The 21,532-nt window shown below is 44.9% G+C and overlaps 1 protein-coding gene across 2 annotated transcripts in view; it reads left to right on the forward strand.

The window, feature by feature from the left end:
• Lars2 (leucyl-tRNA synthetase 2, mitochondrial) overlaps positions 1–20,853 on the forward strand; it is a 137,776-nt gene extending 116,923 nt beyond the window's left edge. For both annotated transcript variants that reach the window (XM_076844543.2, XM_076844550.2), the window contains exons 17-21: positions 736–905; positions 2,788–2,865; positions 5,532–5,643; positions 15,641–15,768; positions 19,487–20,853. In XM_076844543.2, the coding sequence (XP_076700658.2) occupies positions 736–905; positions 2,788–2,865; positions 5,532–5,643; positions 15,641–15,768; positions 19,487–19,666 (668 nt within the window). In that variant the 3' untranslated portion in view covers positions 19,667–20,853. The remainder of the gene's footprint in view (positions 1–735; positions 906–2,787; positions 2,866–5,531; positions 5,644–15,640; positions 15,769–19,486) is intronic.
• The last annotated feature ends 679 nt before the right edge of the window (positions 20,854–21,532 follow it).

Raw genomic sequence — 21,532 nt, forward strand, 5'->3', positions numbered from 1 at the left:
AGAACACCTGGCCCAAACGGTACAGAAACCTGGAACTGGCCTTTGTTTGGCCAGTCGGGTGACCAAGGACCACCAGGTAAACCATTTGACTTCACCAGGTCACATTAACAGATTTGTCAAATGTGGCCAGTTGGGGCAGCACAGTCTTGTAATCTCAGGGGCTTAGGCAGCTAAGGCAGGAGGATTGTGGCAATTTAGCAAGACCGTGTCTCAAAATTTTAAAAATTTTAAAAAGGACGCTCAATGGTAGAGCGTCCCTGGGTTAAATCCCCAGCACCACACACAGAAAGATCTGGTGAACATGTTTGAACTGTGTAACGTATGTGTATCAGGCAAGGACGGGGATCGTGTTAGAGTTCTTCCCTCTACAGCAGTATTGTTCCCAAGTGTTGACTGCAGGCCATGCCACCATGTATCCCTGCCCAAGCACACCACTGGCTCCACAGCAAGCTCACTTAATCAAGGAAGCAGTGTGCTGATGCCCATCCTGACTGATCTGGGCCCAGGATGGTTGGCAGGCAAAATTTTGAGTAGCTCTGCTGTCCTGTACTTGGAATATCCGGGAGCTGAGAGATGCCCAAATCATTCCTGGTCTGACTTCCCAGACGCTGGAGACGTGGGCACAGGGAAGCATCTCGTCAATTCACAGGTGCATTTCTTGGCTCACTTATCATCAAATCGATCCTTCTTACTAGTGTTCTCTTTTTCTGTCTCCTTTACTGCCACTCAATCCAGCCGACGCTCTCCCTGGAGTGCTGAGATGGCAGCAGCGTCTGTGGTCCTTGGCAACCCGATTTATCGAGGCCAGGGCTTCTGGGAAGGATCCCCAACCCCAGCTTCTGAGCAGTGCAGAGAAAGCTGAGGCCAGGAAGCTCTGGGAGTACAAGAACTCCGTCATCTCTCAGGTCAGAAACTGCTGTGGACACTGACTGATTCTGTCACTGGGCTCTCTGTGGGAGACGTGGCCCCCTGCCTTGGGCTGAGCCATCCTGGGGCTTCTTCCTGCTTTGTTCCTACTTGTTCCTCCTACTGTGGATATTTCACAAAAATTGGGCAGCAGAACAGACATTCTACTGGAAAGAGATGGCCTCAGGAAATGGCTCTTTATTGCTGTGTCATGGAGTCCACCAGATCTCAGGGAGTTGCCTGCTTCCCCATGTGTTCATATCTGACCCTTCAGGTGGAGGAGCTCATGCAGGACCTCACTGATGGTGTATTAACAGAAACAGAATTCTTTTTTGTTGTTGTTGTTGTTGTTGATGGACCTTTATTTTATTTATTTATTTATTTATTTATTTATTTATTTTTTAAATTATATGTGGTACTGAGAATCGAACCCAGTGCTTCACCACTGAGCCACAGCCCAACCCTGGCAACAGAATTCTTAATGGATGTCTCTTACCCTAAATTCTTAGGCTTTTTTTTTTTTCTTTCTCGTAAGATGTGCTGATTCAGGCCTGGGGGTATAGCCCAGTGATTTGAGTGCTCACCAAACCCTGTGCCGGGCCCTGGGTTCAGTCCCCAGCACTGATCAAAAAAAAAAAAAAAAAAAAGTTGTGTTGATTCAAACTTTGTAAGTACAGCATGGTCACTCATCTGGACTCGGGTTCAGATGACGGATGCCTTAGTGCCACAGCAGGGTTTTTCCTCTGTGGTTTGTGTAACCTGAAGTGGCGCTGGGTCTAGCATGGTCTTTGAGGACACTTCTTCTGCCTTATCTCCACCCTCTGTCCCTCTCTGTGTGGAGGAGTAGATCTCACTGAATTGACCATAATGACCTGAGTGAGGCCCAAGCAATTGTTTTCATAGCACATATTTTCTCTCTGGATCTGGCAAATTCTTCTCTTCTGTCAGATAATAGACTTGGGTTCTTGAAATCTTAAAGATGTGCTATTTTTCTATATTTTTGCCCATGGTCAGAATTGAAACAAACATGAAAAAGCTGACAAATCACATTAGTGTTTTTATGTTTTCTCTACATTTCAAAATGTAAAACTAACCTTGTCCTGAACACCAAGAACCTTCTTGTGAATTTAACCAAGGAGGGTAGGGTAGAGGGCTTGCTTAACATTCATGAGACACTGGGTTCCATCCCCAGCACCACATAAAAAAACTAAATAGACAGCTGGGCATGGTGAGACATGCCTGTAATCCCAGCAGCTTGGGAGGCTGAGACAGGAGGATTGTGAGTTCAAAGCCAGCCTCAGCAAAAGCGAGATGCTAAGCAACTCAAGTGGTCAACACTGAGGGTCAGGTGCTAAGCAACTCAACAGGATCAATGAGACCCTGTTTCTAATTAAAATACAAAAATAGGGCTGGGGATATGGCTCAGGGTTTGAGTGCCCCTGAGTTTAATCCTTGGTCCCCCCCCCCCAAAAAAAAAAAAACTAAACTAAATACATAGAATTTAACCGAGGAGAAGTGACATCCCTGACCCGTCTCTGTTTACTGTTGTTTTGATGCTTGCTCATTAGTGGATCCTGCCTCCTATTGAATAAACAACTAGCAATGTTTTGTAAGCACCTATTATGGGAACCCAAACTGTATCAGATATATGGAAGATATATGGTCAGTCTTACATAGTGCAAAAAGTCTTCAATAGTGGAAACAGCACTGACTTTAAAATATATTTGTGCTGATGAAACATAGTGATGATTTGAGATAGTAAATACATTTATAAATGTCTTTGTAGTCATTTAATTTCACTTTTTTGATAATTTGAGTTTATCTGGAAAGTTTTAAGGAATTTTGAGAAAAGTGAATTAATTATTAAACTTTTACCAATAGGTGACCGCCCATTTCACAAAGGACTTCTCACTGAACTCTGCAATCTCTCAGCTGATGGGACTCAGCAGTGCCCTCTTGGTAAGTGCCCTCCAAGCAAGTGATATAGTTCAGTGGTAAAGCACTTGTCTAGAATGCATGAGATCCTGGGTTCAATCTCTACTACCACAAAAAAAAAAAAGAAAAGGGGAGTTTTTTTATTTTTGTTTTTGTTTTCTCCATAGTCACAACCTTTTCTTATTGCTAGAATTTTTTTAAAAGATTGCATGATGCAAACCCATTTTTCCCTAGGAGTTTGCAGATAAAGACATGGAGGGTCTGGGATTGTGGCTCAGAGGTAGAGCATTTACCAGCTTGCATAAGGCTCTGGGTTCATCCCCAGCACACACACACACAAAAAAAAGAAAGAAAGAAAGAAAGAAACCCAAGGAAGTTAGATGACATGCCCAGACCAGGCTTAGGCCTTGCTCCTCTCTTCTGGCTCTTCATTCCCCCACTGCCTGAATGAATTGTGATACTTTCCTAACATTGTTATCATTGTTATATTTTATATTTACTTAATTTATTTTTTTATTTTTTATTGGTTTTATTTTTTAAATACATGACAGCAGAATGTATCACAATTCTTATTACACATATAGAACAATTTTTCATATCTCTATATATAAAGTATGTTCACACCAATTCATGTCTTCATACATGTACTTTGGATAAGTACTTTGATGTCCTATATTTACTTAATTTAGATGGATCAGAATTATTCTCACTGAAAACAAAAACCAATCTTTTAAGTACCATTCATCTTCTTGCTATACAAGACTCCCATTTTTCTTGCCAGGGGAAGAATTTGTCAGCAAATGAGGTTAGCTATTCGACAACAAAAAGTGTGCATTAAAACTATTAGCAGCAGGCAGGCCTGTAATCCCCACCACTCTTAGTGAGAAAAAAGAGAAAAAAAGGGCTGGGGGTGTAACTCAGTAGTAGAGTGCACCTGGGTTCAATACCCAGTACTGCAATAAAAATAAAATTAAAAAGTAGGGCTTATAAGCTATATTCTTCTTGGTCCAGAGATACCGAAAATACATGATTTTCTTTTTTTAAAAAATGAGGGTATGCTGAGCATGGTGGTGTGTTCTTGTAGTCCAGCTATTTGGGAGGCTGAGGCAGGAGGATCCCTTGAGCCCAAAGAGTTCAAGGCCAGTCTGGGCAACACTGTGAGACACTGTCTCAAAAATAAATAAAAAATAGAGGATGTATACATGATCTTTGTAAAACCACTTTAAAAGTTTGAACATGACTTCATGAGTAAAGGCATAGAAAATTCAGCCACAGAGGCTGTGGACAGAAAAAGCTGCAAGGGGGCAGATATTTCAATTTTATTTCAGTTTTTTATAATATTTGCCTCATTTTTTTTTCCTCACTAAATAACAACACATAGCCCAGAACACTTGAGAAACACAAAACCACTCACAATTGTACCACCCAGAAAAAATATTTTATGTCGCTCTCCAAAAATGTGAAGCCTTGTGTGTCTGTGCACTCAAATGCAAATCATGTTCATGACTGAGATTTTTAATCAAATGGACACTTTTTTTTTTTTTTTTTTTTTTTTTTTTGCAGTGCTGGGTCTGGAATCCAAAGCCTTGAGCATGGTAGGCTAGCTCTCCACCACTGAGCTACATGCCCAGCCCATAAGGATCCTTTCAGATCATGTTTTTACTTAGGCCTATTTCATGAACAGTTTCTGATATTAAGTATTGTTGGATGAAATCATGTTAATGATGGGGGCATATTTCCTTCTTATTGATATGACATAAGTCATTTTACTGTTTACCCACGGGAGAACATATATTTGTCCTGGGGTGTTTTGAACATGTACTGATTGCCACAACCTGGCCAGGCTGGTTTCTAGCATGGCTTCCCCAGGGCCATGAGAACTGCCCATCTCCTCAAAGTCCTTCTGGCAACATTCTTTATTGAACCACCTCAGAACAGCCTCTCTCCCTGGGCCACTCCTTGACTGCACACCCAGTTCACACCTGGCTATGTGGACCAGCCTACTCCTTCCCACCCCCACCGAACCCTGTGACATCCCTGAGTCATTTGTCAGTTTCCTCCTTGAAAGCAGAGTCTGCCCTCTGGTCCTCTCATCCTGAAAGCCTGCCTGGAATCATCCTCTGTGAGCTGAGCGGCTCTGACTAGGGTAGCTGATAAGCCTCGGGGAGGAATGAATGCTTACTGTACCTGGCACAGCTGTGTAAGAGAAGGGGTCTCTGAGATCCCTGGGAGGTGGAGAGGACCCCTGCCCTGGGGGGTCGGGGAATCTTTGAGCAGGTCTTGTGCCTTTGTCTGGGCCTGCAGTGCACAGGAAACCCGCAGAGAGGTTGGGAGTTTGACCAACTGCCTGCCCAGAGGCAGGTAGCCCTCCCTCTCTCTGATGCTCAGCTTATTCACCTGTCTAACTGGGTAAGAATACTGCCCTTGAAGGTGTTGTGAGAACTAGGTGAGTTCCCGTCACACCAAGGGCATGGTCAATGCTCAAAAGAGCAGTGTATTTGATGTTGCTACTCCTGTGCTATTTATACTGCTGATTAAGTGGAGGAGTCCTTTGTCCTGAGCAAAATTGGGCAGTGAGGAGGATTTCTTCCTATCTCTGTCTCTGAACTTCAGATTAGTTAATGGCTTTTCTTAGTCATACTTATTTCAGACACCTCAGTCTTCTTACGCTGTTCTTTTTTCCTTATTAGCAAGCCTCTCAGAGAGTCGTTCTCCACAGCTCCGAATTTGAGGATGCTCTGTGTGCCCTGCTGGTGATGGCTGCCCCGATGGCCCCTCACATAACCTCGGAGCTTTGGGCAGGTAGGTGGGAGAGTCCTGTTTGACTGGTTGCTACTATCCCAGGGGTGCCCCTCTCTTCCTGGAACATTATTCAGGGCTCTGATGTTCTTAGCCATGGGGCCCAATATGTAGCAGGTACACTCAGCACTCTCTCTGTCTTGTACTTTGTTGACGTGTTCACCCCTGCCAAAGAGAAAGACACTTCCACTTTGGGATAATGTGCTCAGACTAATGCGAGTATTGATGTCACCACAGAACATTCTTTCTAATGACTCAGCCCCCGAGTGTCCACATACCATGACCTTATGTATCCTTTTAAGATGGAAGCAAATGTTTGGTCCTACTTTACAGTTGGAGAAAGGGCATCTGGAATTAAACTACTAGTCTAATATGTCATTTATACCAAGATTCAGTTCTCCACTCCAGATGGTTACTACTAAACTAGGCACCAAAGCAGGTATGACTGTTCAGTCCCAGAATGCTTTCCACATCAGTAGAGTGTTGGCCCAGGGAGAATCAGGAATTTCATATAAATCCTCAAATTGGGATTGGGCCAAGCACATAGGGATAGGCAAAGAGACATGTATTCAAGCCACCAAAGGTCATGTGTGGACGTCTTCAGATATTTCTAGAAATATTCCATTGGTAATGCATTTGACTTAGCAGTTCATTTACAAAAAAAGAGGTCTCCTAATTAAATTTACTAACATGACTTTCTAGCATGTGTGAGACCCTGGGTTCTATCTCCAGCTCCGCAATCAATTTTAAAAATTGCTAATTTAGTGACACAGAAAAAAAATGCATATTGACCAGTGAGGAAACTAAGAGTCACATTTGGTATCTGAAACCACTTCAAAATGGTCAAATGCAGTGGTTCTCCTTGATCTGTGGTTTCATTGTCGAAGGTTTCAGTTACCCATGTCAACTGAGGTTCCAAAATATTAAATGAATCTGGTGTGATAGCACATGCTCCTCCCTCATCCCAGCTACTCCCAGCCTGAGGCAGGAGGATCACAAGTTCAAGGCCAACTTGGACAACATGAGATCCTATCTCAAAGTAAAATTGAAGAAAAGGACTTAGGATATAGCTTAGTATGCAAGACTCTGGGTTCAATCCCCAGTGCAGTTTCACAAAACAAACAAAACCAGAAAATATTAAATGGAAAATTCCAGAAATGAGTAACTCATAGCTTTTAAATCTCACATCATCCCACTCCATGCCACCTGGGTTTTGCTTTGTCTCACTTCATCATGGTTTCAGTGTGACCTTGCTGATGTTGGTGTCTGAGATCATCTGTGTCTAACAAGAGAATAATGTAGCCCAGCTGTGAGCACCAGGCAAGCTTGTAATGACTCTGAGGCCAGCTGTGATTGCCAGGCCAGTTCTCAGATGCCAAGGACTGAAAATAAAATTCCCTTCCTTTTACCCTCTAGATAGAAGCAACCCCCATCTTATCCTAATGTTGGGCAGTGGTTATAGCCATGTACCTAATTTAGTTTGGCTTAGTTTTCTCATGTATCCTTTATAAAATAAAATTTATGTAATGTGAAATTCACCCATTTTTATATATGGCTGATGATGTAAGTACATCTGTACTCTTGTGTTAGCCTCACCATAGTCCAGCATTAGAACACTTCCATTTCCTAAAAAGGTCCTTCCCACTGTCAGTCCCATGCTCTCTTCCACCCGCAGCATGACTGATGTGCTCTCTGTCTCTAGAGTGTAACTTTTCCAGAAATGTCCTATAAGTGAAATCATACAATATGTAATCCTTTCTGTCTCACTTCTTTAGTATAAGATTCATCCATGTTGAGTGTATAATGCTTGGTTTCTTTTTCTCTTTTTGATGATTTTGCTTTTATTGTTCTTATTTTTATCTAGATGTCATATTATAATTGCTTTCATCACTTAAGTATTCCGTGAGGATACTTATTTCTGAGTCACTAAATATTTTTCTATTGGCAGGTGTGGTAGTGCACATCTGTAATCCCAGCAGCTCAGGAGGCTGAGGCAGGAGGATCGCAAGTTCAAAGCCAGCCTCAGCAACTTAGTTAGGCCCTAACAATTCAGTAAGACCTGTCTCTAAATAAAAATATACAAAAGGGTTGAGGATGTGGCTTAGTGGTTAAGAGCCCCTGGGTTCAATCCCCAGTACCAAAAAAAAAAAAAATTTCCACAACATCCATTTTTTAAGTTTTTGTTTTTGTTTTTGCAGAACCAGGGATTGATATGAATTATGCCCAGTTGATTGCCTAATATGAAGATATCCTGGGATAAATTCATCTTGACCTTGATGTAGTAGACGTTTAATAAACTGTTAACATTCAGTTTGAGGGAAAAAAAACCTATTTGCTGGTGTTTTATTTAGAATTTTACAGTTATTTTCCTAAGACCAGTTTTCTCAGCATGTTCTGTCAAGTTGGGATTGAGTATTTTGCTGCTGACTTCGTGGAGTGATCTGGTGCCTCTGTGGTCTCACTAAGTTGCCATGACTGGCCTTGAACTTGTGATCCTTCTGCCTCAGCCTCCTGTATCATTAGGCTTACAGGCATGCCACGTTTTTTAAAATAATTTATTAATTAAGTTATATTTTTTGGTACTGAGAACAAACCCAGGGCCTAGCACATGCTGCGCAAGCGCAGTACCACTGAGCCACATCCCCTCCCTCTCTCCTGTACATTTGCACAGGCCCACTCCTTGCAGCATAGATAGAACCTCTGTGTGTTACCTCTGTGGTAAGCCCTGCCAGGCTCTAGCCATATGGTTTCATTTTGTAGTCCTTTATTATTTCCTTAAACAGGAGACATGGGTCTTTCACTTAGCCTCTGTGATCTAAAATGGCACACTTCTTCTTCCTTAACTTTTAATTTGTAATAAACTCTCCTACTATCATCTAGCATGCACACGTCTTTCCCCTTCATCTTCTTTGTCCCACACTATCTGCTGCTGCCTTCCTTTCAGTTCTTTCCAGAAGGACTCATGTAAGTAGGATTTCAGAGGCTTCCTCCTACACTGCCCTCCATCTCTGAATCTGGAATGGGGACAGGGGGACAAGGATCTACTCTGTCTAGGTCCCTGCCCAGTCTGTCCTTCATTTCTGTGACAAATCTCTGGCATGATATATGCTAAAATGATGTGACAGAAACTAGCCCGTTTTATACTTTGCTCCATGGTTTTTCCTACACGTGACCCCATTGTGGGTTTTGCGAGCTATTTGATCCTGAGGAGTGGATCAGATTAAAACTTACTTGTTCTCCAGTGTTCCATTCAGTTATTTTGCAAACACTTACTGAGCACGCACTGCATGCAGGTTCTGATGTGAGAATCATGGGAAAGCTGGGGCAGGCTGTTGGAGGAGTGGGCACTGCAGTCTGTTCATTCAGTGGAGATCTTTCTTAAAGCTTTACAAATCCATAATGGTTTATTTTTCTGAATTCAAGAAAAGCAGCATTTAACTTTTGCCTCCCACTCTTCCCAGTATGAGTGCCATCCTTTCTAAATGAGCAGCTGTGGATGCCACCAGCTGAGTGAGGAGTCCCATGCACCCGGCATGTCACCCTGGTCATTAACTCATAGGTGTAGTCAGGTGCCCTCAAGAAAGAATGGGGACATGATCCCTTCTTGCCTCTCCCAGCAGATGATCAAGGACAGGTAGCAAGATGCTGATGGTCCACAGCGAGCAGGAGCACTGTATCGTCAGGACGTCGTTATCATCATCCCTCACTCTTAGGCATTTTCATTCTAAAGCTCTGGACAGTTTTTATGCACCTTTCACTTATTCCAGAAGACTCACCTTTCATGTAGCTTCTGGTTGATTCTTGCATCTTAGAAAGATAAACTCACAAGGACTATAAAGAGAATGTGGTAAATCAGCAAGGCATATTCCGAGTTTCTAGAGTCCCGGATGAAGCTTATTCTCCCAGGAGAGATTCTCCCTGCAGAGGAGCAGAAGTGAGATCTGTCTTCCAGGGCAGACTTAAAGCCTGTTGGCACAGTGGCCATCACTGTCTGGATGGAAGGAGCATGTTGGAGAAGCCCACAGTGCTTGGAGCCTCACAGTTCTCTGTCAGTCACTAAAGGGTAAATGGGCACTTTGAATAAGAAACAGAATCAGCAGCTTGGCAATTTACAGACTGGAACAGGATGAGGAAATCTTTCTTTTTTTTTACTTCCTGAAGCCTGAAGCTTTGGGAAGCTAAAGACACCACATCTGAATTTGCAAACTTATCTTTTGTTTATGACTGTAGAATTATCCTATCCGGATGAGGGTGTTAGCTGCTTGCTTGAAAAATTTTTGAGTACTCAGAGTCACTAGTTCTGTTTTCAGATGGAGGGCTGCTCAAGACTTCCTCCATTTGTGGACAGTAAGGAGCAGAAAATTGGGGGTTGGAAGTAGGGCTCAGTAGTAGAGTATATGCTTGTCTTGTGCAAGGCCTGGGCATTGATCCCTACCAAGAGAAGAGGGGGAGAAGGAGGAGGAGAAAGGGAGGGACGGGGGAGAGAGGAAGGAGATGAAGAGAAGAAGGACAGATCCAGGCACAGTGGCATATGTCTATAATCCCAGGTACTAGAAGTCTGAGGCAGGAGGATGGTGAGTTTGAGCCAGCCTTGGCAACATAGCAAGACTCCATCTCAAAAAAGAAAGCAAAAAATCAAGATACTCTGTTGGTCAGACTGTTGAAAAATGCAGTTTCATCATTGTCAAAAATGAACCATCTGGCTGGGTACGGTGGCATAAGCCTATAATCCCAGCAACCTGGGAGGCTGAGACTGAATGAGCATAAGTTCAAAGCCAGTCTCAGCAACAGTGAGGCACTAAGCAACTCAGTGAGATCCTATATCTAAATAAAAGACAAACTAGGGCTGGGTATGTGGCTCAGTGGTCAAGTCCCCCTGGGTTCAATCCCCCGTACAAAAAAAAAAAAAAAAGATCTATCTGACAGGAACAACTTGGATGAGTCTTAGGGGAATATGCTGAGTGAAAAAATCCAGGCTCAAACGTTTTTATATTGTTATGATTCCATTTATATAATATTCCTGAAATTTCAAAAATTATAATGGGCTGGGGATGTAGCTCAGTGGTAGAGCACTTGCCTACCTGGGTTCCATCCTCAGCACTGCAAAAATGAGAATTTTAGAGATGGAAAACATAAAGGTGGTAGTGAGGGGTCAGGCTGAGACTGGATGATCACAAGTTCAAAGCCAGTCTCAGCAACAGTGAGGCACTAAGCAACAGTGAGTGAAGGGGGCAGTGGCTGCGGAAGGGTAGCACAAGGGTACTTCCTTGCAGTGCTGGAACAGTCCTAGGTCTTGACTGGTGGTGAGCATGTGAAGCCACATATGGTTTCACTAAGCTACACGCACGCACGCACGCACGCACATGCACACGCACGCACACACATAATTAATTCTTATAACTCTAATAAAATCTGAACAAACTCTGTGGATTGATTATACCAGCTTCCTGGTTTTGATATTGTGCTGTAACTATGCCAGATGGGGAGGATAGATGGAGGGCACAAGGTACCTCCTGAACATTTCTTTGCAACTTCTGGTAAATCTATAATTATTTCACAATTATTTTTATAATTTTTTATAAAGTTGCTGCTGTTTTTAATTGCCTCTCTAAACTCACAAGTCCTGAGTGTTGAGACTCTAGTTCTGAGACATAGTGGGTCATAAGAGAAGAAGAAAGGGAGAAAGGAATTTATTTCTAGTTGCAGGTTTTGATTCACATGCTTGCACACACACATCACACACCTGGCCAGATGTCGCCATTCATCCCACTGCATCCAAGGCAGCCTCATCTCCTGCAATCCTGCAGCAGGGCCATATGAATTTCCAACAGGAGCACTGAGACAGGGACAGGCCTATCCTGGTGCCCAAAGAGCACCACTGCCTGTGTCCCTGAGCTTTTATACTGTCTGCTTCTATCATGCCCAGAACCAGCTGCAGGAAACAAGTTCAACTTACTGGGGAGGAGGTGTCTCGGAGCACATGCCCTGAGCATTGGGGGAGAGAGGGCTCTGCAGAGCACTGGTTATTCATCCTCATGATCATGTGACTGGGAGCTGCAGGTCCCTGAGACTACCATGCCACATATTGCTAGCCCAGAGAAGATCAAAATTCAAAATGTGGTTTCTGATGGATGTACATGGCTTTCATACCACTGTAAGGTTGAGCCACCGTAAGCCAGAGGCCATGATATTTAAAATGTGGTGATAGAGGGGCTGGAGTTATAGCTCAGTGGTAGAGTGCTTATCTAGCATGTGTGAGGCACTGGGTTTGATTCTCAGCATTGCATATAAATAAAATAATGGTCCATCAACAACTAAAACATAAAAAAAAATTATTTAAAAATATGGTGATTGGGCTGGGATTGTGGCTTAGCAGTAGAGTGCTCGCCTAGCAAGTGCGAGACGAGCATAAAAAGAAATAAAATAAAGGTATTGTGTCCCACTACAACTAAAAAAAAAATTAAAAATAAATAAAAATGAAAATGTGGTGATAGAACATTTCTGTTTTTCTGGCCCTTTTGGAACTCTAAGGTGATTGTTCTTTCTTGACATTTGCCTCATTGTGCAACATACATGATCTCAAAGATGTCCTTCAGTACTTTACTGTCAAGACCATAGCAGGGAGGCCCTGGAAGGAGCTCTTCCTCTTGAAGCATCAGTTTTCCTGCACAAATCCACTTTTCTTCATAAAATAATTTGAGATAACATTCTTTGTAACTTTTTATAAAAATGGCTGTGAGGCCTGGGGGGTGCAGCTCGTAGTAGAGCACTTGCCTAGCATGTGTGAGGCCCTGGGTTCCATCCCCAGCACCTCAGAAAAAGAAGATATTGGCTGTGAAATCTTATAGCTATAGTGTTTTGTTATATTCATTAATTCCAACAAAATTATCAACATACCAATCATGAAGACATCTGTGTATGTGTGTGTGAGAGAGAGAGGGAAGGCTTAAGAGATTATTTCAAGGGAGAAAACGTATCTATTGATGCTCTGATGGTTTGGGCAGGGGTTGTTTGTTTTGTTTGGGTGTTTGTGTTTGCTGTGTGGATGATGTTATTTCAAAATCATGTCAATGAAACCATTTTTCTGGCAAAAGGCTAAAGTAGAGTAACCTCACTTCCTGTGCCTTATTTGGGAATTATTGTCAAGGCTAATGGGGGAGACCCCAGGGTGACCAGACGCCACAGAGCCCTTAGGTCCCCCCTTCTAGTGTATATGAGGACAGGGGCCAGGGAGATGAGGGTGGAGGCAGACCCCAAGATGGTTATCAGGAGAGGACTGCCACCCACAGGAGCTCTGACATGACACACACCCACCAGCGCTCACATTGGGGTGCCAAGGCAGCATGATGACCTCACCAGCTCTCAGAAAGGGAAAGGCTGAGTGTCTTGGTTATTCCACAGGAAGCTCAGCTCTCCCCAAGGAGGGGAAGGAAGAGGGTGGGCTGTGGGCCACAGTGTCCCTGCATAGTGGCCTTGCATTGCCAGGGCCATGCCACTTCCCAGCCTGAGTTCAACTTTCCCCATGTGCTTCTAAAAGGCCAACCTTCTACCTGATCTGTCATCGGTTATCTGCCACGTAAAGAAGCCCTTGTGTTTACCATGCAAATGTCAGGTATTTTTACTTCCCCAAAAAGAACAGGGAGGCAAGAACACCATGATAAACCAGGATCCTGAGTTTCTGTTGCCTGCTCCACAGGATGGCCCCACTCCCATCTATATGGAAACGCTGGCAGGGGCCCAGGCAGCTATAAATAAGCATCCTGGTTGCTCCAGGAAGACTGGGCTTCCTCATTTTTTTCAAATGGAGTTTATAACAGCTTCAGCCCAGAACATTTGTGTCCAAGGTCCTTTTATCTCACAGGCATCCTGTACAACTTCCATACAGAGGTTCTGGAAATCTTCCCACTGCAGCTGGGTCACGGGACAGGCCCCACTGGGCCAGCTCACGAAAATAAAGAAATGATTATCTGCCTCCTGTGACCTCTGTCTCATATTTAGATAGGAGTTTTAATAGAATTCCCTCGGAGGAACAAGCAGGAATCTCCTTTCTGTTTTAGCCAAAAGGCATCTGTTAGACATGGACTAGGTTCATTAAGAAGCGCAAAAGCTTCAGGCCACAGGAGCCAGCTGGGCATCAGGAGTATGTCATGTGTCTCTTAAACCACTTGATCCTCAGCCCGAGCCTTCGCTTCCCTGCCATTGACCCATTAACCAGCAACACAGGCTCACAAAGAAAGTGCCTGATGGTGAGACATTAAAAGCTGCAACAAGTAAGTCTCTGATACTAGCACAGAAATCAAGATGGAGGTCACTAGACTAGAATGGCCAGCTTTCCTCCTGATCTGTCACTTTGGTTATGCCACATAAAGAAACTTTTGTATTTGCCATGCAAATGTCAGGTATTTTGGACCATCACTATGCTGCTAGTCCAGGGACCCAAGGCTGACCTGCGAACTGTCAGCTCCATTCTATGACAAGATGAGGAGCTTGGGCCAGGATGTAAACCACCCACCACGAAGCACAGAGTTGAGGTGGGCTGGCTCTCTATGAGGAGGGGTGTGTGTATACATGTATACAAAATAAAACACTTTATTTATTTCTTTGTGTCTTTTCATAGAGATATAAACATGCACACACACACACACACACACACACACACACACATATATATTATTATTATTACTTTTTAACATAATAGGACTTTCTCAATGAAGGAAGCAGTATGTTAATTTACATTTTGGCCCAAGTTCTTTACCTCACTGCACACATGCACTTTGAATAGCTCTGAAACAATCCCCCTGGTATAATATATTTGCACCAATATAAGGATACAAACAATAGGGAAGGGAAAATTTGTTCAGCCAATTGGGTTGACTGTTTTTTTTTTTTTTTTTTAATGATTTGTTGCCATTATAAACAAAATTAATTACTAATAAAATCAAATGTTAACTTGGGAAGAAAATGAAACCTTTTAGAGAGACCAGAAAAAAATCTTTACTTCATCTCACAGTATGGAAAAACTGTGTGTGTGTGTGTGTGTGTGTGTGTGTGTGTGTGTGTGTTTGTTTGTTTATTTTTGGTACCAGGGATTGAACTCAGGGGCACTCAACCACTGAGCCATATCCCAACCCTATTTTGTATCTTATTTAGAGACAGGGTCTCACTGAGTTGCTTAGTGCCTTTCTTTTGCTGAGGCTGGCCTTGAACTCACAATCCTCCTGTCTCAGCCTTCCAAGCCACTGGGATTACAGGTGTGCACCACTGTGCCCAGCTTAAAAACTTTATTTTAAAACATATTTCCAAATTATAAAAGGGCTGGGGATGTGACTTAGTGGTAGAGCACTTGCCTGGGACCTACTCCTTTAACAAGGTCCCACCTCCTACCACCTCCCATTAATGCCATCAAAATTGTTAATCCACTGATGAGGTCAGAGCCCTGGTGATTCGAAACCCACCTTTGAACATCACTGTACTGGGAACCGAGCCTTCCACACACAAGTTTTTAGCAGACACTTCCTGTCCTAGCCATAACAGAGGCCCAGAGGCAGTTTAACCAGGAGGTTAGGCTTTCTCTGAGAAGGTCATGTGTCCACTGTTCCCTGCATCTGACTCTAGCAATTATGTGTGAGGGGCTAGGTGGAAGGCCTCTCACACCGCAAGTATTTATGGGCATTACAGGAAGCAAAGGCCACTCAGTACTCAAGCTGGCTCCAAAGCATTCCTTCCCCATGAGAGCTGCAGAGAAATGACCCAGGAAAATCAGCAGCCTCTTTTTCCCAGATGCTCTCCCCAGAGCAGCATGTCCCTTCATCGTTACATCTCTGGTTGCTATTTACAAAGTGTTGCCTATAAACCCAAGATTATGAACCAGGCCATGGCGTGGCCTTCCGTACCCTCCTCCAACAGCTCCAAGCTGTGTCCAGGCCACAGCCTTACATCCTGCTCTCATCAACCTCCCCTGTGTGCAGAATGGCTGATCTTTCTATGTCTTGCATTGCAGGTCTGGCACTGGTGCCCAATAAGCTCTGTGCCCACTATGCCTGGGACACTGCCGTGCTGCTTCAGGCCTGGCCCACAGTGGACCCACAATTCCATCAGAAGCCTGACGTGGTGCAGATGGCAGTTCTGGTAAGTGTCTCTCCAGCCCCCAGCCAACCTGACCAGGCACAGCGCACAGGGCTTTTTGCCTTTGCTGGTACCCTTGGTTTTCTGCATCACCACGTAACAGAACCATGTGAGTAACAGAAGGGCAGAAATCAACCTGTCCTGCTTTACAGGTTCCATTTGTCTTTTCCAACTGAGGACTGTGCTCATTTAGCTGAGCCTGAGTGTGGGTTTTGGTTGGGGTGGTCCAAGGCACAGAGAGGGTGACAGTGAGGTCGCTGGCAATGCAGGAAGACTTCGCACCGTAAAATCCACTTTAGAAAAACTTCATAAAATCCATTTTCTTTTCTTTTTCTTTCATCCTTTTTTTTTTAACTTTTTATTTTTTGGTAAATTGGAACAGCATAAATACATGAGTAGTTTATTGTTTAAACCCTTTATGTCAGAAATGACTCCCTTAGTCTCTTTATAATGTTGTATATTTGATTATTTAATATGAGACACATTTATAGGGAATGTCTCTTCTGTATGCTGATGTGGTTGAAAAGGGAAAGAGACCAAGGGTAGACTTTTTACATCACTGCCTCTGAGTCCCTCGTGGGCCAGGTAATTTACAGCAAAAATGTAATGTGACTCATGTCACCCTACAAGCATTACCATTCTCTTTGCAGTTGAAGAAACAAGCTCAGAGAAGTGGCCAAGTATATTCATTTACTCTTCAATAATTATCATGTACCTAGGGTGTGCCAGGCACAGTGCTAGGTTGTGGGGATACAGAATCAAATAAGATAGGCATAGTGCCAAGGGACAGAGGTCTAGGACCCGTAAATTTTCACACACAGAGTTCCTACCCTCATGGAGCTTAAAACCCACTAAGATAGAAAAGAATAAAAGGGAAAGAAGCCAAGCATAGTGGCACACACCTATAATCCCAGCAACTCGTGAGTCTGATGCAAGAGAATCACAAGTTCAAGGCCAGCAACTTAGTGAGATCCTGCCTCAAATATAATTTATATTTTACAATTTTAAATTTAAATGCTATTTATTCAAAGAGTTGGGGATGTAGCTTTGTGGTAGAATGCTTGCCTAGCATGTGCAAGGCCCTGGGTTTAATCCCCAGCATCTCTCTCACACACACACACACACATGCACGCACACACTAACACACACAAGAAAAGAGAAAAATAATAAGATGGAAGCATGTTGTATAAGGTGCCTCAGTCAAACCCGCCCAGGGGTGGAGGGAGAGCATGCCCCATAGAAGCTCTGCCAGCCAGGCCCCAGCCCTTCCGCACCTGTGCAAACCTGGGCCCAGTAAAAAGGTCATCATTTGGAAAGGCAGTATTTGGCCCTAGAGTTGGGTTCTTGACAGCAGCTCAGTTCCCCACCACCTGCTCTGGAACTTAGTTCCCTGCCTCACCCACCTCCCTTCTGTCCCACCACAAGGCAAAAAATGTGGGGTTGCCTTAGAGGCTTCTTCTAAAACATCCTGTGATACAGAGAGGAAGACGACGACTCCTCCTCCTCCTCCTCCTCCTCCTCCTCCTCCTCCTCCTCCTCCTGCTGGAATTGACTCCAGGAGCACTTTTCCACTGAGCTACCTGCCTAGTCCTTTTATTTTTTTTTTATTTTGAGACAGGGTCTTGCTAAGTTGCTGAAGCTCTTGCTAAATTACTAAGGCTGACATTGAACTTTCAATCCTGCCTCAGCCTCCCAAGCTGCTGGAACTACAGGCGCCACCACACCCGGCTCAGGCTCAGAGAGGACATTTCTTAAACTTGAGTAATGTTTATGAGAAATTAGTAACTCACGTACCCTTGAGAACTTGGCCTCACACAACTGAGAAGCAACAGCTTACAATTTCCGTTGGTGGAAATGTATTTCTACTTTAAATTATCACAAAATTTCTGTTTAAAATATCGTCAATATTAGTAAATCATTAGTGAAATAATTTTAGAAGATCATTGGACTGTAAACCCCAAATTAAAAATGCATGAAGGCCCCCTGCAGGTACCCAGCTTGAGAAGGTAGGGTGACACAGGACATCTGGGAAGGTCTCTTCTGACTCTGTGGAGAGATTTCAGGGTTGGTGCCTGATCTTAAAAGAGAAGCTGCAAGCACAGTGCAATGTAGTCTAGCTGAACCCCGTGTGTTCTCTGTACCCAAGACATGCTGGACTCTGCCAAGTACCCAGGGAGCAGAGAAAGGGGCCTTCTCTTTGAGCATAGTGCCAAGGGACAGAGGTCTAGGGCATGTGAGTTGTCACACACACACAGTTCATGCAGCAGCAAGGTTAAGATGTAAGAGCTTGGGATTTGGACTGTGCTGCGTGAGGGTCTCAGACACTCACCAAGCCTCAGTTTCCTTCATTATAAAATAGAGACAAGCCCGTGCCAGCCTTACCCGGTTGTTGAGAGAGAAGTAGGCAGGATAATGACCAAAGAACTTCCCCTGCTTTTGTACATGCCAACGATGAGACCCACTAACTTGAAACTAATGCAAACGAAGGGCCAGGTATGGCCTAGGACTTTCCAGATAGAAACTCATTTACTCCATACAGTGGCCCTGGGGGCGGGCCTGGCTCATCCCCTTTTACAGGTGAGGAAACAGTGGCAGAACAGGGCTTAATAACTCACTCACTGAAGGTCCCGCAGCTAGTCCAGAATTCGCTCAGTAAGTGGTGACTGCTGCCAGCTCGGCATTGCTGTTTCTGGCTGTTGGGAGATTAGAAGAGGTGTCACGAGGAGAAGAAGCTGGGTCTTGGCTTTGAAAGAGGAACAGCATGTCCCCAGTGGAGACAGAGATGTCAGAACATCAGGAGCCGTGGGGGCAGGGGGCCGGGAGAAGTCCCCAGGGACCCTGGACTGTGAGCCATGGAGCAGCTAGGGCAAAGGGCACAGGAAGGATGGCTGAAGGCTGGGAGAGTCCCTGTCTCAGAGGCCTGCCTCCATCCAGAGAGGCCTGGGGGCTGGGCGGGAGGGGGCTGGGCAGGAGAGAGAGGGTTCAGCAGATCATCCACTTTCCAGTACTTGCGGTGGGACCTCAGACAAATGACTTCTCCTCACCTACCTCTGCTTCCTCACCTGAAAAATGGGGTGGGATAGTCACACATCTCCCCACAGGCTCATACAAGTAAATCGTATGGCACGTGCCTGGCACTCAGGTAGAGCTAAGGGGATGGCCCATTCCACCCAGATTTGGACTTAAACCTGCAGTGACCTGGTAATACTTCCCTCTGGATATGGGCCAAGCATATGTTTAGGGGGGTTTTGTCTGTTTGGTTGGTTGGTTGGTTTTGGTTTTATTTTGGTACAAGGGGATTGAACTCAGGGGTGCTTGACACTGGGCCACTTTCCCAGCCTCTTTTATTTTTTATTTATAGTCAGGGTCTCACTAAGTTGCTTTGAACCTGCAATCCTCCCGCCTCAGCCTCCTGAGTCACTGGGATTATAGACTTGCAGCACTGCACCCAGCCTGTCTAAGTTTTTAACATCCCACAACAACTGTGTTTGGGGCAGTGCTCAGGAAACTCAAGGTGGTAGTCACCTATAGGCAGCACTGGGGTCTCAGTGTATGTCTGTCTGTCTGTCTCTCCCAGGTGCCCTCCTCCTTCCATCTCAAGGCAGGTGCCAGCTTCCCTTTCTCCTTCCTGTGGTGGCAGTCCTCTAGCAGGTAGTGCAGATTGGGACATCCCCAAGGCAGGCTGTCCTCATTGTTCGTCTCTGGCTAATTTTCTTCCTAGATCAACAACAAAGCCTGTGGCAAGATCCCTGTGCCCCAGCAAGTTGCCCAGGACCAGGATAAAGTCCACGAACTTGTTCTCCAGAGTGAACTGGGAGCCAGGCTCTTGCAGGGGAGAAACATCAAGAAGGCCTTCCTCTCCCCCAGGACTGCCCTCATCAACTTCCTGGTGCAAGAGTGACACCTGGGGCCTCAGAGGAGCCTCCTTCCAGGCCTGGGTTGGGATACTGACCTTCATACTGTGACAGACTGGGGTCAATAGGGTGCCTGTGCAGGGGGCAGGGTGAGCATAGGCAAAGGAGAAATCACAGGGAGGAAGAGGGACCATGCAGATGTCTCTTACCCTCCTGCACCCCCATGTCAGGTTGAGGAAGCCATGCGACCCCATGTGAAGCCACCAGAGATGCCACTGGCTGGGAGCAGGAAGGAGAAGAGAAGCAAGTGAGGACCGTGACTCTGGAACAGCCCAGGGGCTTCTGGATCCTGAGATGGCATCAAGTAGATGCTTCTTGAGAGCCAAAGGTGGACCTGAGGAACCCCACAGGCCCAGGAGCCATGTGCCAGACACTCTGAACCAGGAACTCTGGAGAGTGGTGGATGGTCTCCTGGCCTTCAGACTAGGCCAAGAAGCATTCAGGTTATCCACAAATATCGGGCGTGTGGGGTTGGACCCTGGGTCCTTTTGGAGTGGCTCTGAACGGAAGACCAGCAGTGCTGGTACCTCTGCACATGTCTCCACCATGCCTCAGCTCTGCCACACAAGGCCTCTTCCTCCCCGACCCCAGCTGGACGTGGCTGCTGGGCCTGTCCTGATGCTGAAGCACCAGCGCTCAGGCAGAGCACCACTCCCTAGGATGATGAAGGAGCAGTGCATCAGAACCAGCCCTCAGCGTGTGGAAATTACCACCCAGGGAAGCAGGTCCACTCTGGCTGCTGGCTGCCAACCTTAGAGCCCACCACAGCCCCCCAGGGCAAAGGCCCCAAGGTCTCACGTGGATCCCAGATGGCGATGCCACCGTGGTGGACAGACTCAGAAGAAGAGCAAGTATAGCTGTGGCTGCTCAGCGTCGCCTCCTGTGTCTAGGCCGCTGCCATCTGACAGTGAGGAGATGGCCAGGAATGGCCCAGTGTGTGGGTCCAATCCTGGTTCTATATGAAGTAAACATAGATGGGCTGTTATTAGAACTGACCTAGCCAATGATTTAATGGAGGAAGAATGGAAAGAATCTAGCCATTTCATGATGCTGAAAATCTATATTTGTTATTTAGTGTGATTATTCTGCAGCAGCTTCTGATGTGGTTCCCTGCAGTTCATCGGATGAGAGATGACTTTTTTTTTTTTACTGTAATAAAATGTTTACCACTTCAGGACATATCTGTGATCTTGGAATAGCCGCCATATTCCAAGTCTTGGCATTAATCAGAAACAGACCCAGGTCTGCCATCATCATCAGAAGCTTGGCTTCGTGCCTGGCCCACATGGAATGCTGTGGAGATGCATGTGGTCCTTTCTCTCTGGAATTGACTGCAAGGCAGACAACACTGATTCAGGCACATTAGCATAGCAATCAAGTAACAGGTCCTCAAATTTTCTATTATGCCAGTTCCTGTGTCCAGAAATTTCAATTTAATTTGTCTGGGATGTAGCTTGGCCATCAAGGTTCTTCTAAAAGTCTCCAAGTGGGGCTGAGGGTGAAGCCTAATATGCTTAATATGCATAAGCCTTGGGTTTGATCCATAGCACTGCAAAGAAAGAGAGAAAGAAAAGAAAAGAAAAAGAAGGGAAAACTGTACAAGTAATACTAAAATTTGAGAACCACTGGATTAACTGATGCATTTGAGCCATAATTTTTATTTACTCTTTCCTCTCCCTAATCTTCAGCTTAGGACTGGGGGCATAGCTCAGTGGTAGAGCACTTGCCTAGCATGTGTGAGGCCTTGGGTTTTAGTCCCCAGAACCAAAAACAAAAACAAATGTCTATTTTCTGACCTTTAGCTTACCCAGATAAAATTTAGCCCAAAACCATGATGAAGTAGAGTTGAAAAA

This window comes from Callospermophilus lateralis, chromosome 1 (assembly GCF_048772815.1).
Source record: "Callospermophilus lateralis isolate mCalLat2 chromosome 1, mCalLat2.hap1, whole genome shotgun sequence".
NCBI lineage: Eukaryota > Metazoa > Chordata > Mammalia > Rodentia > Sciuridae > Callospermophilus > Callospermophilus lateralis.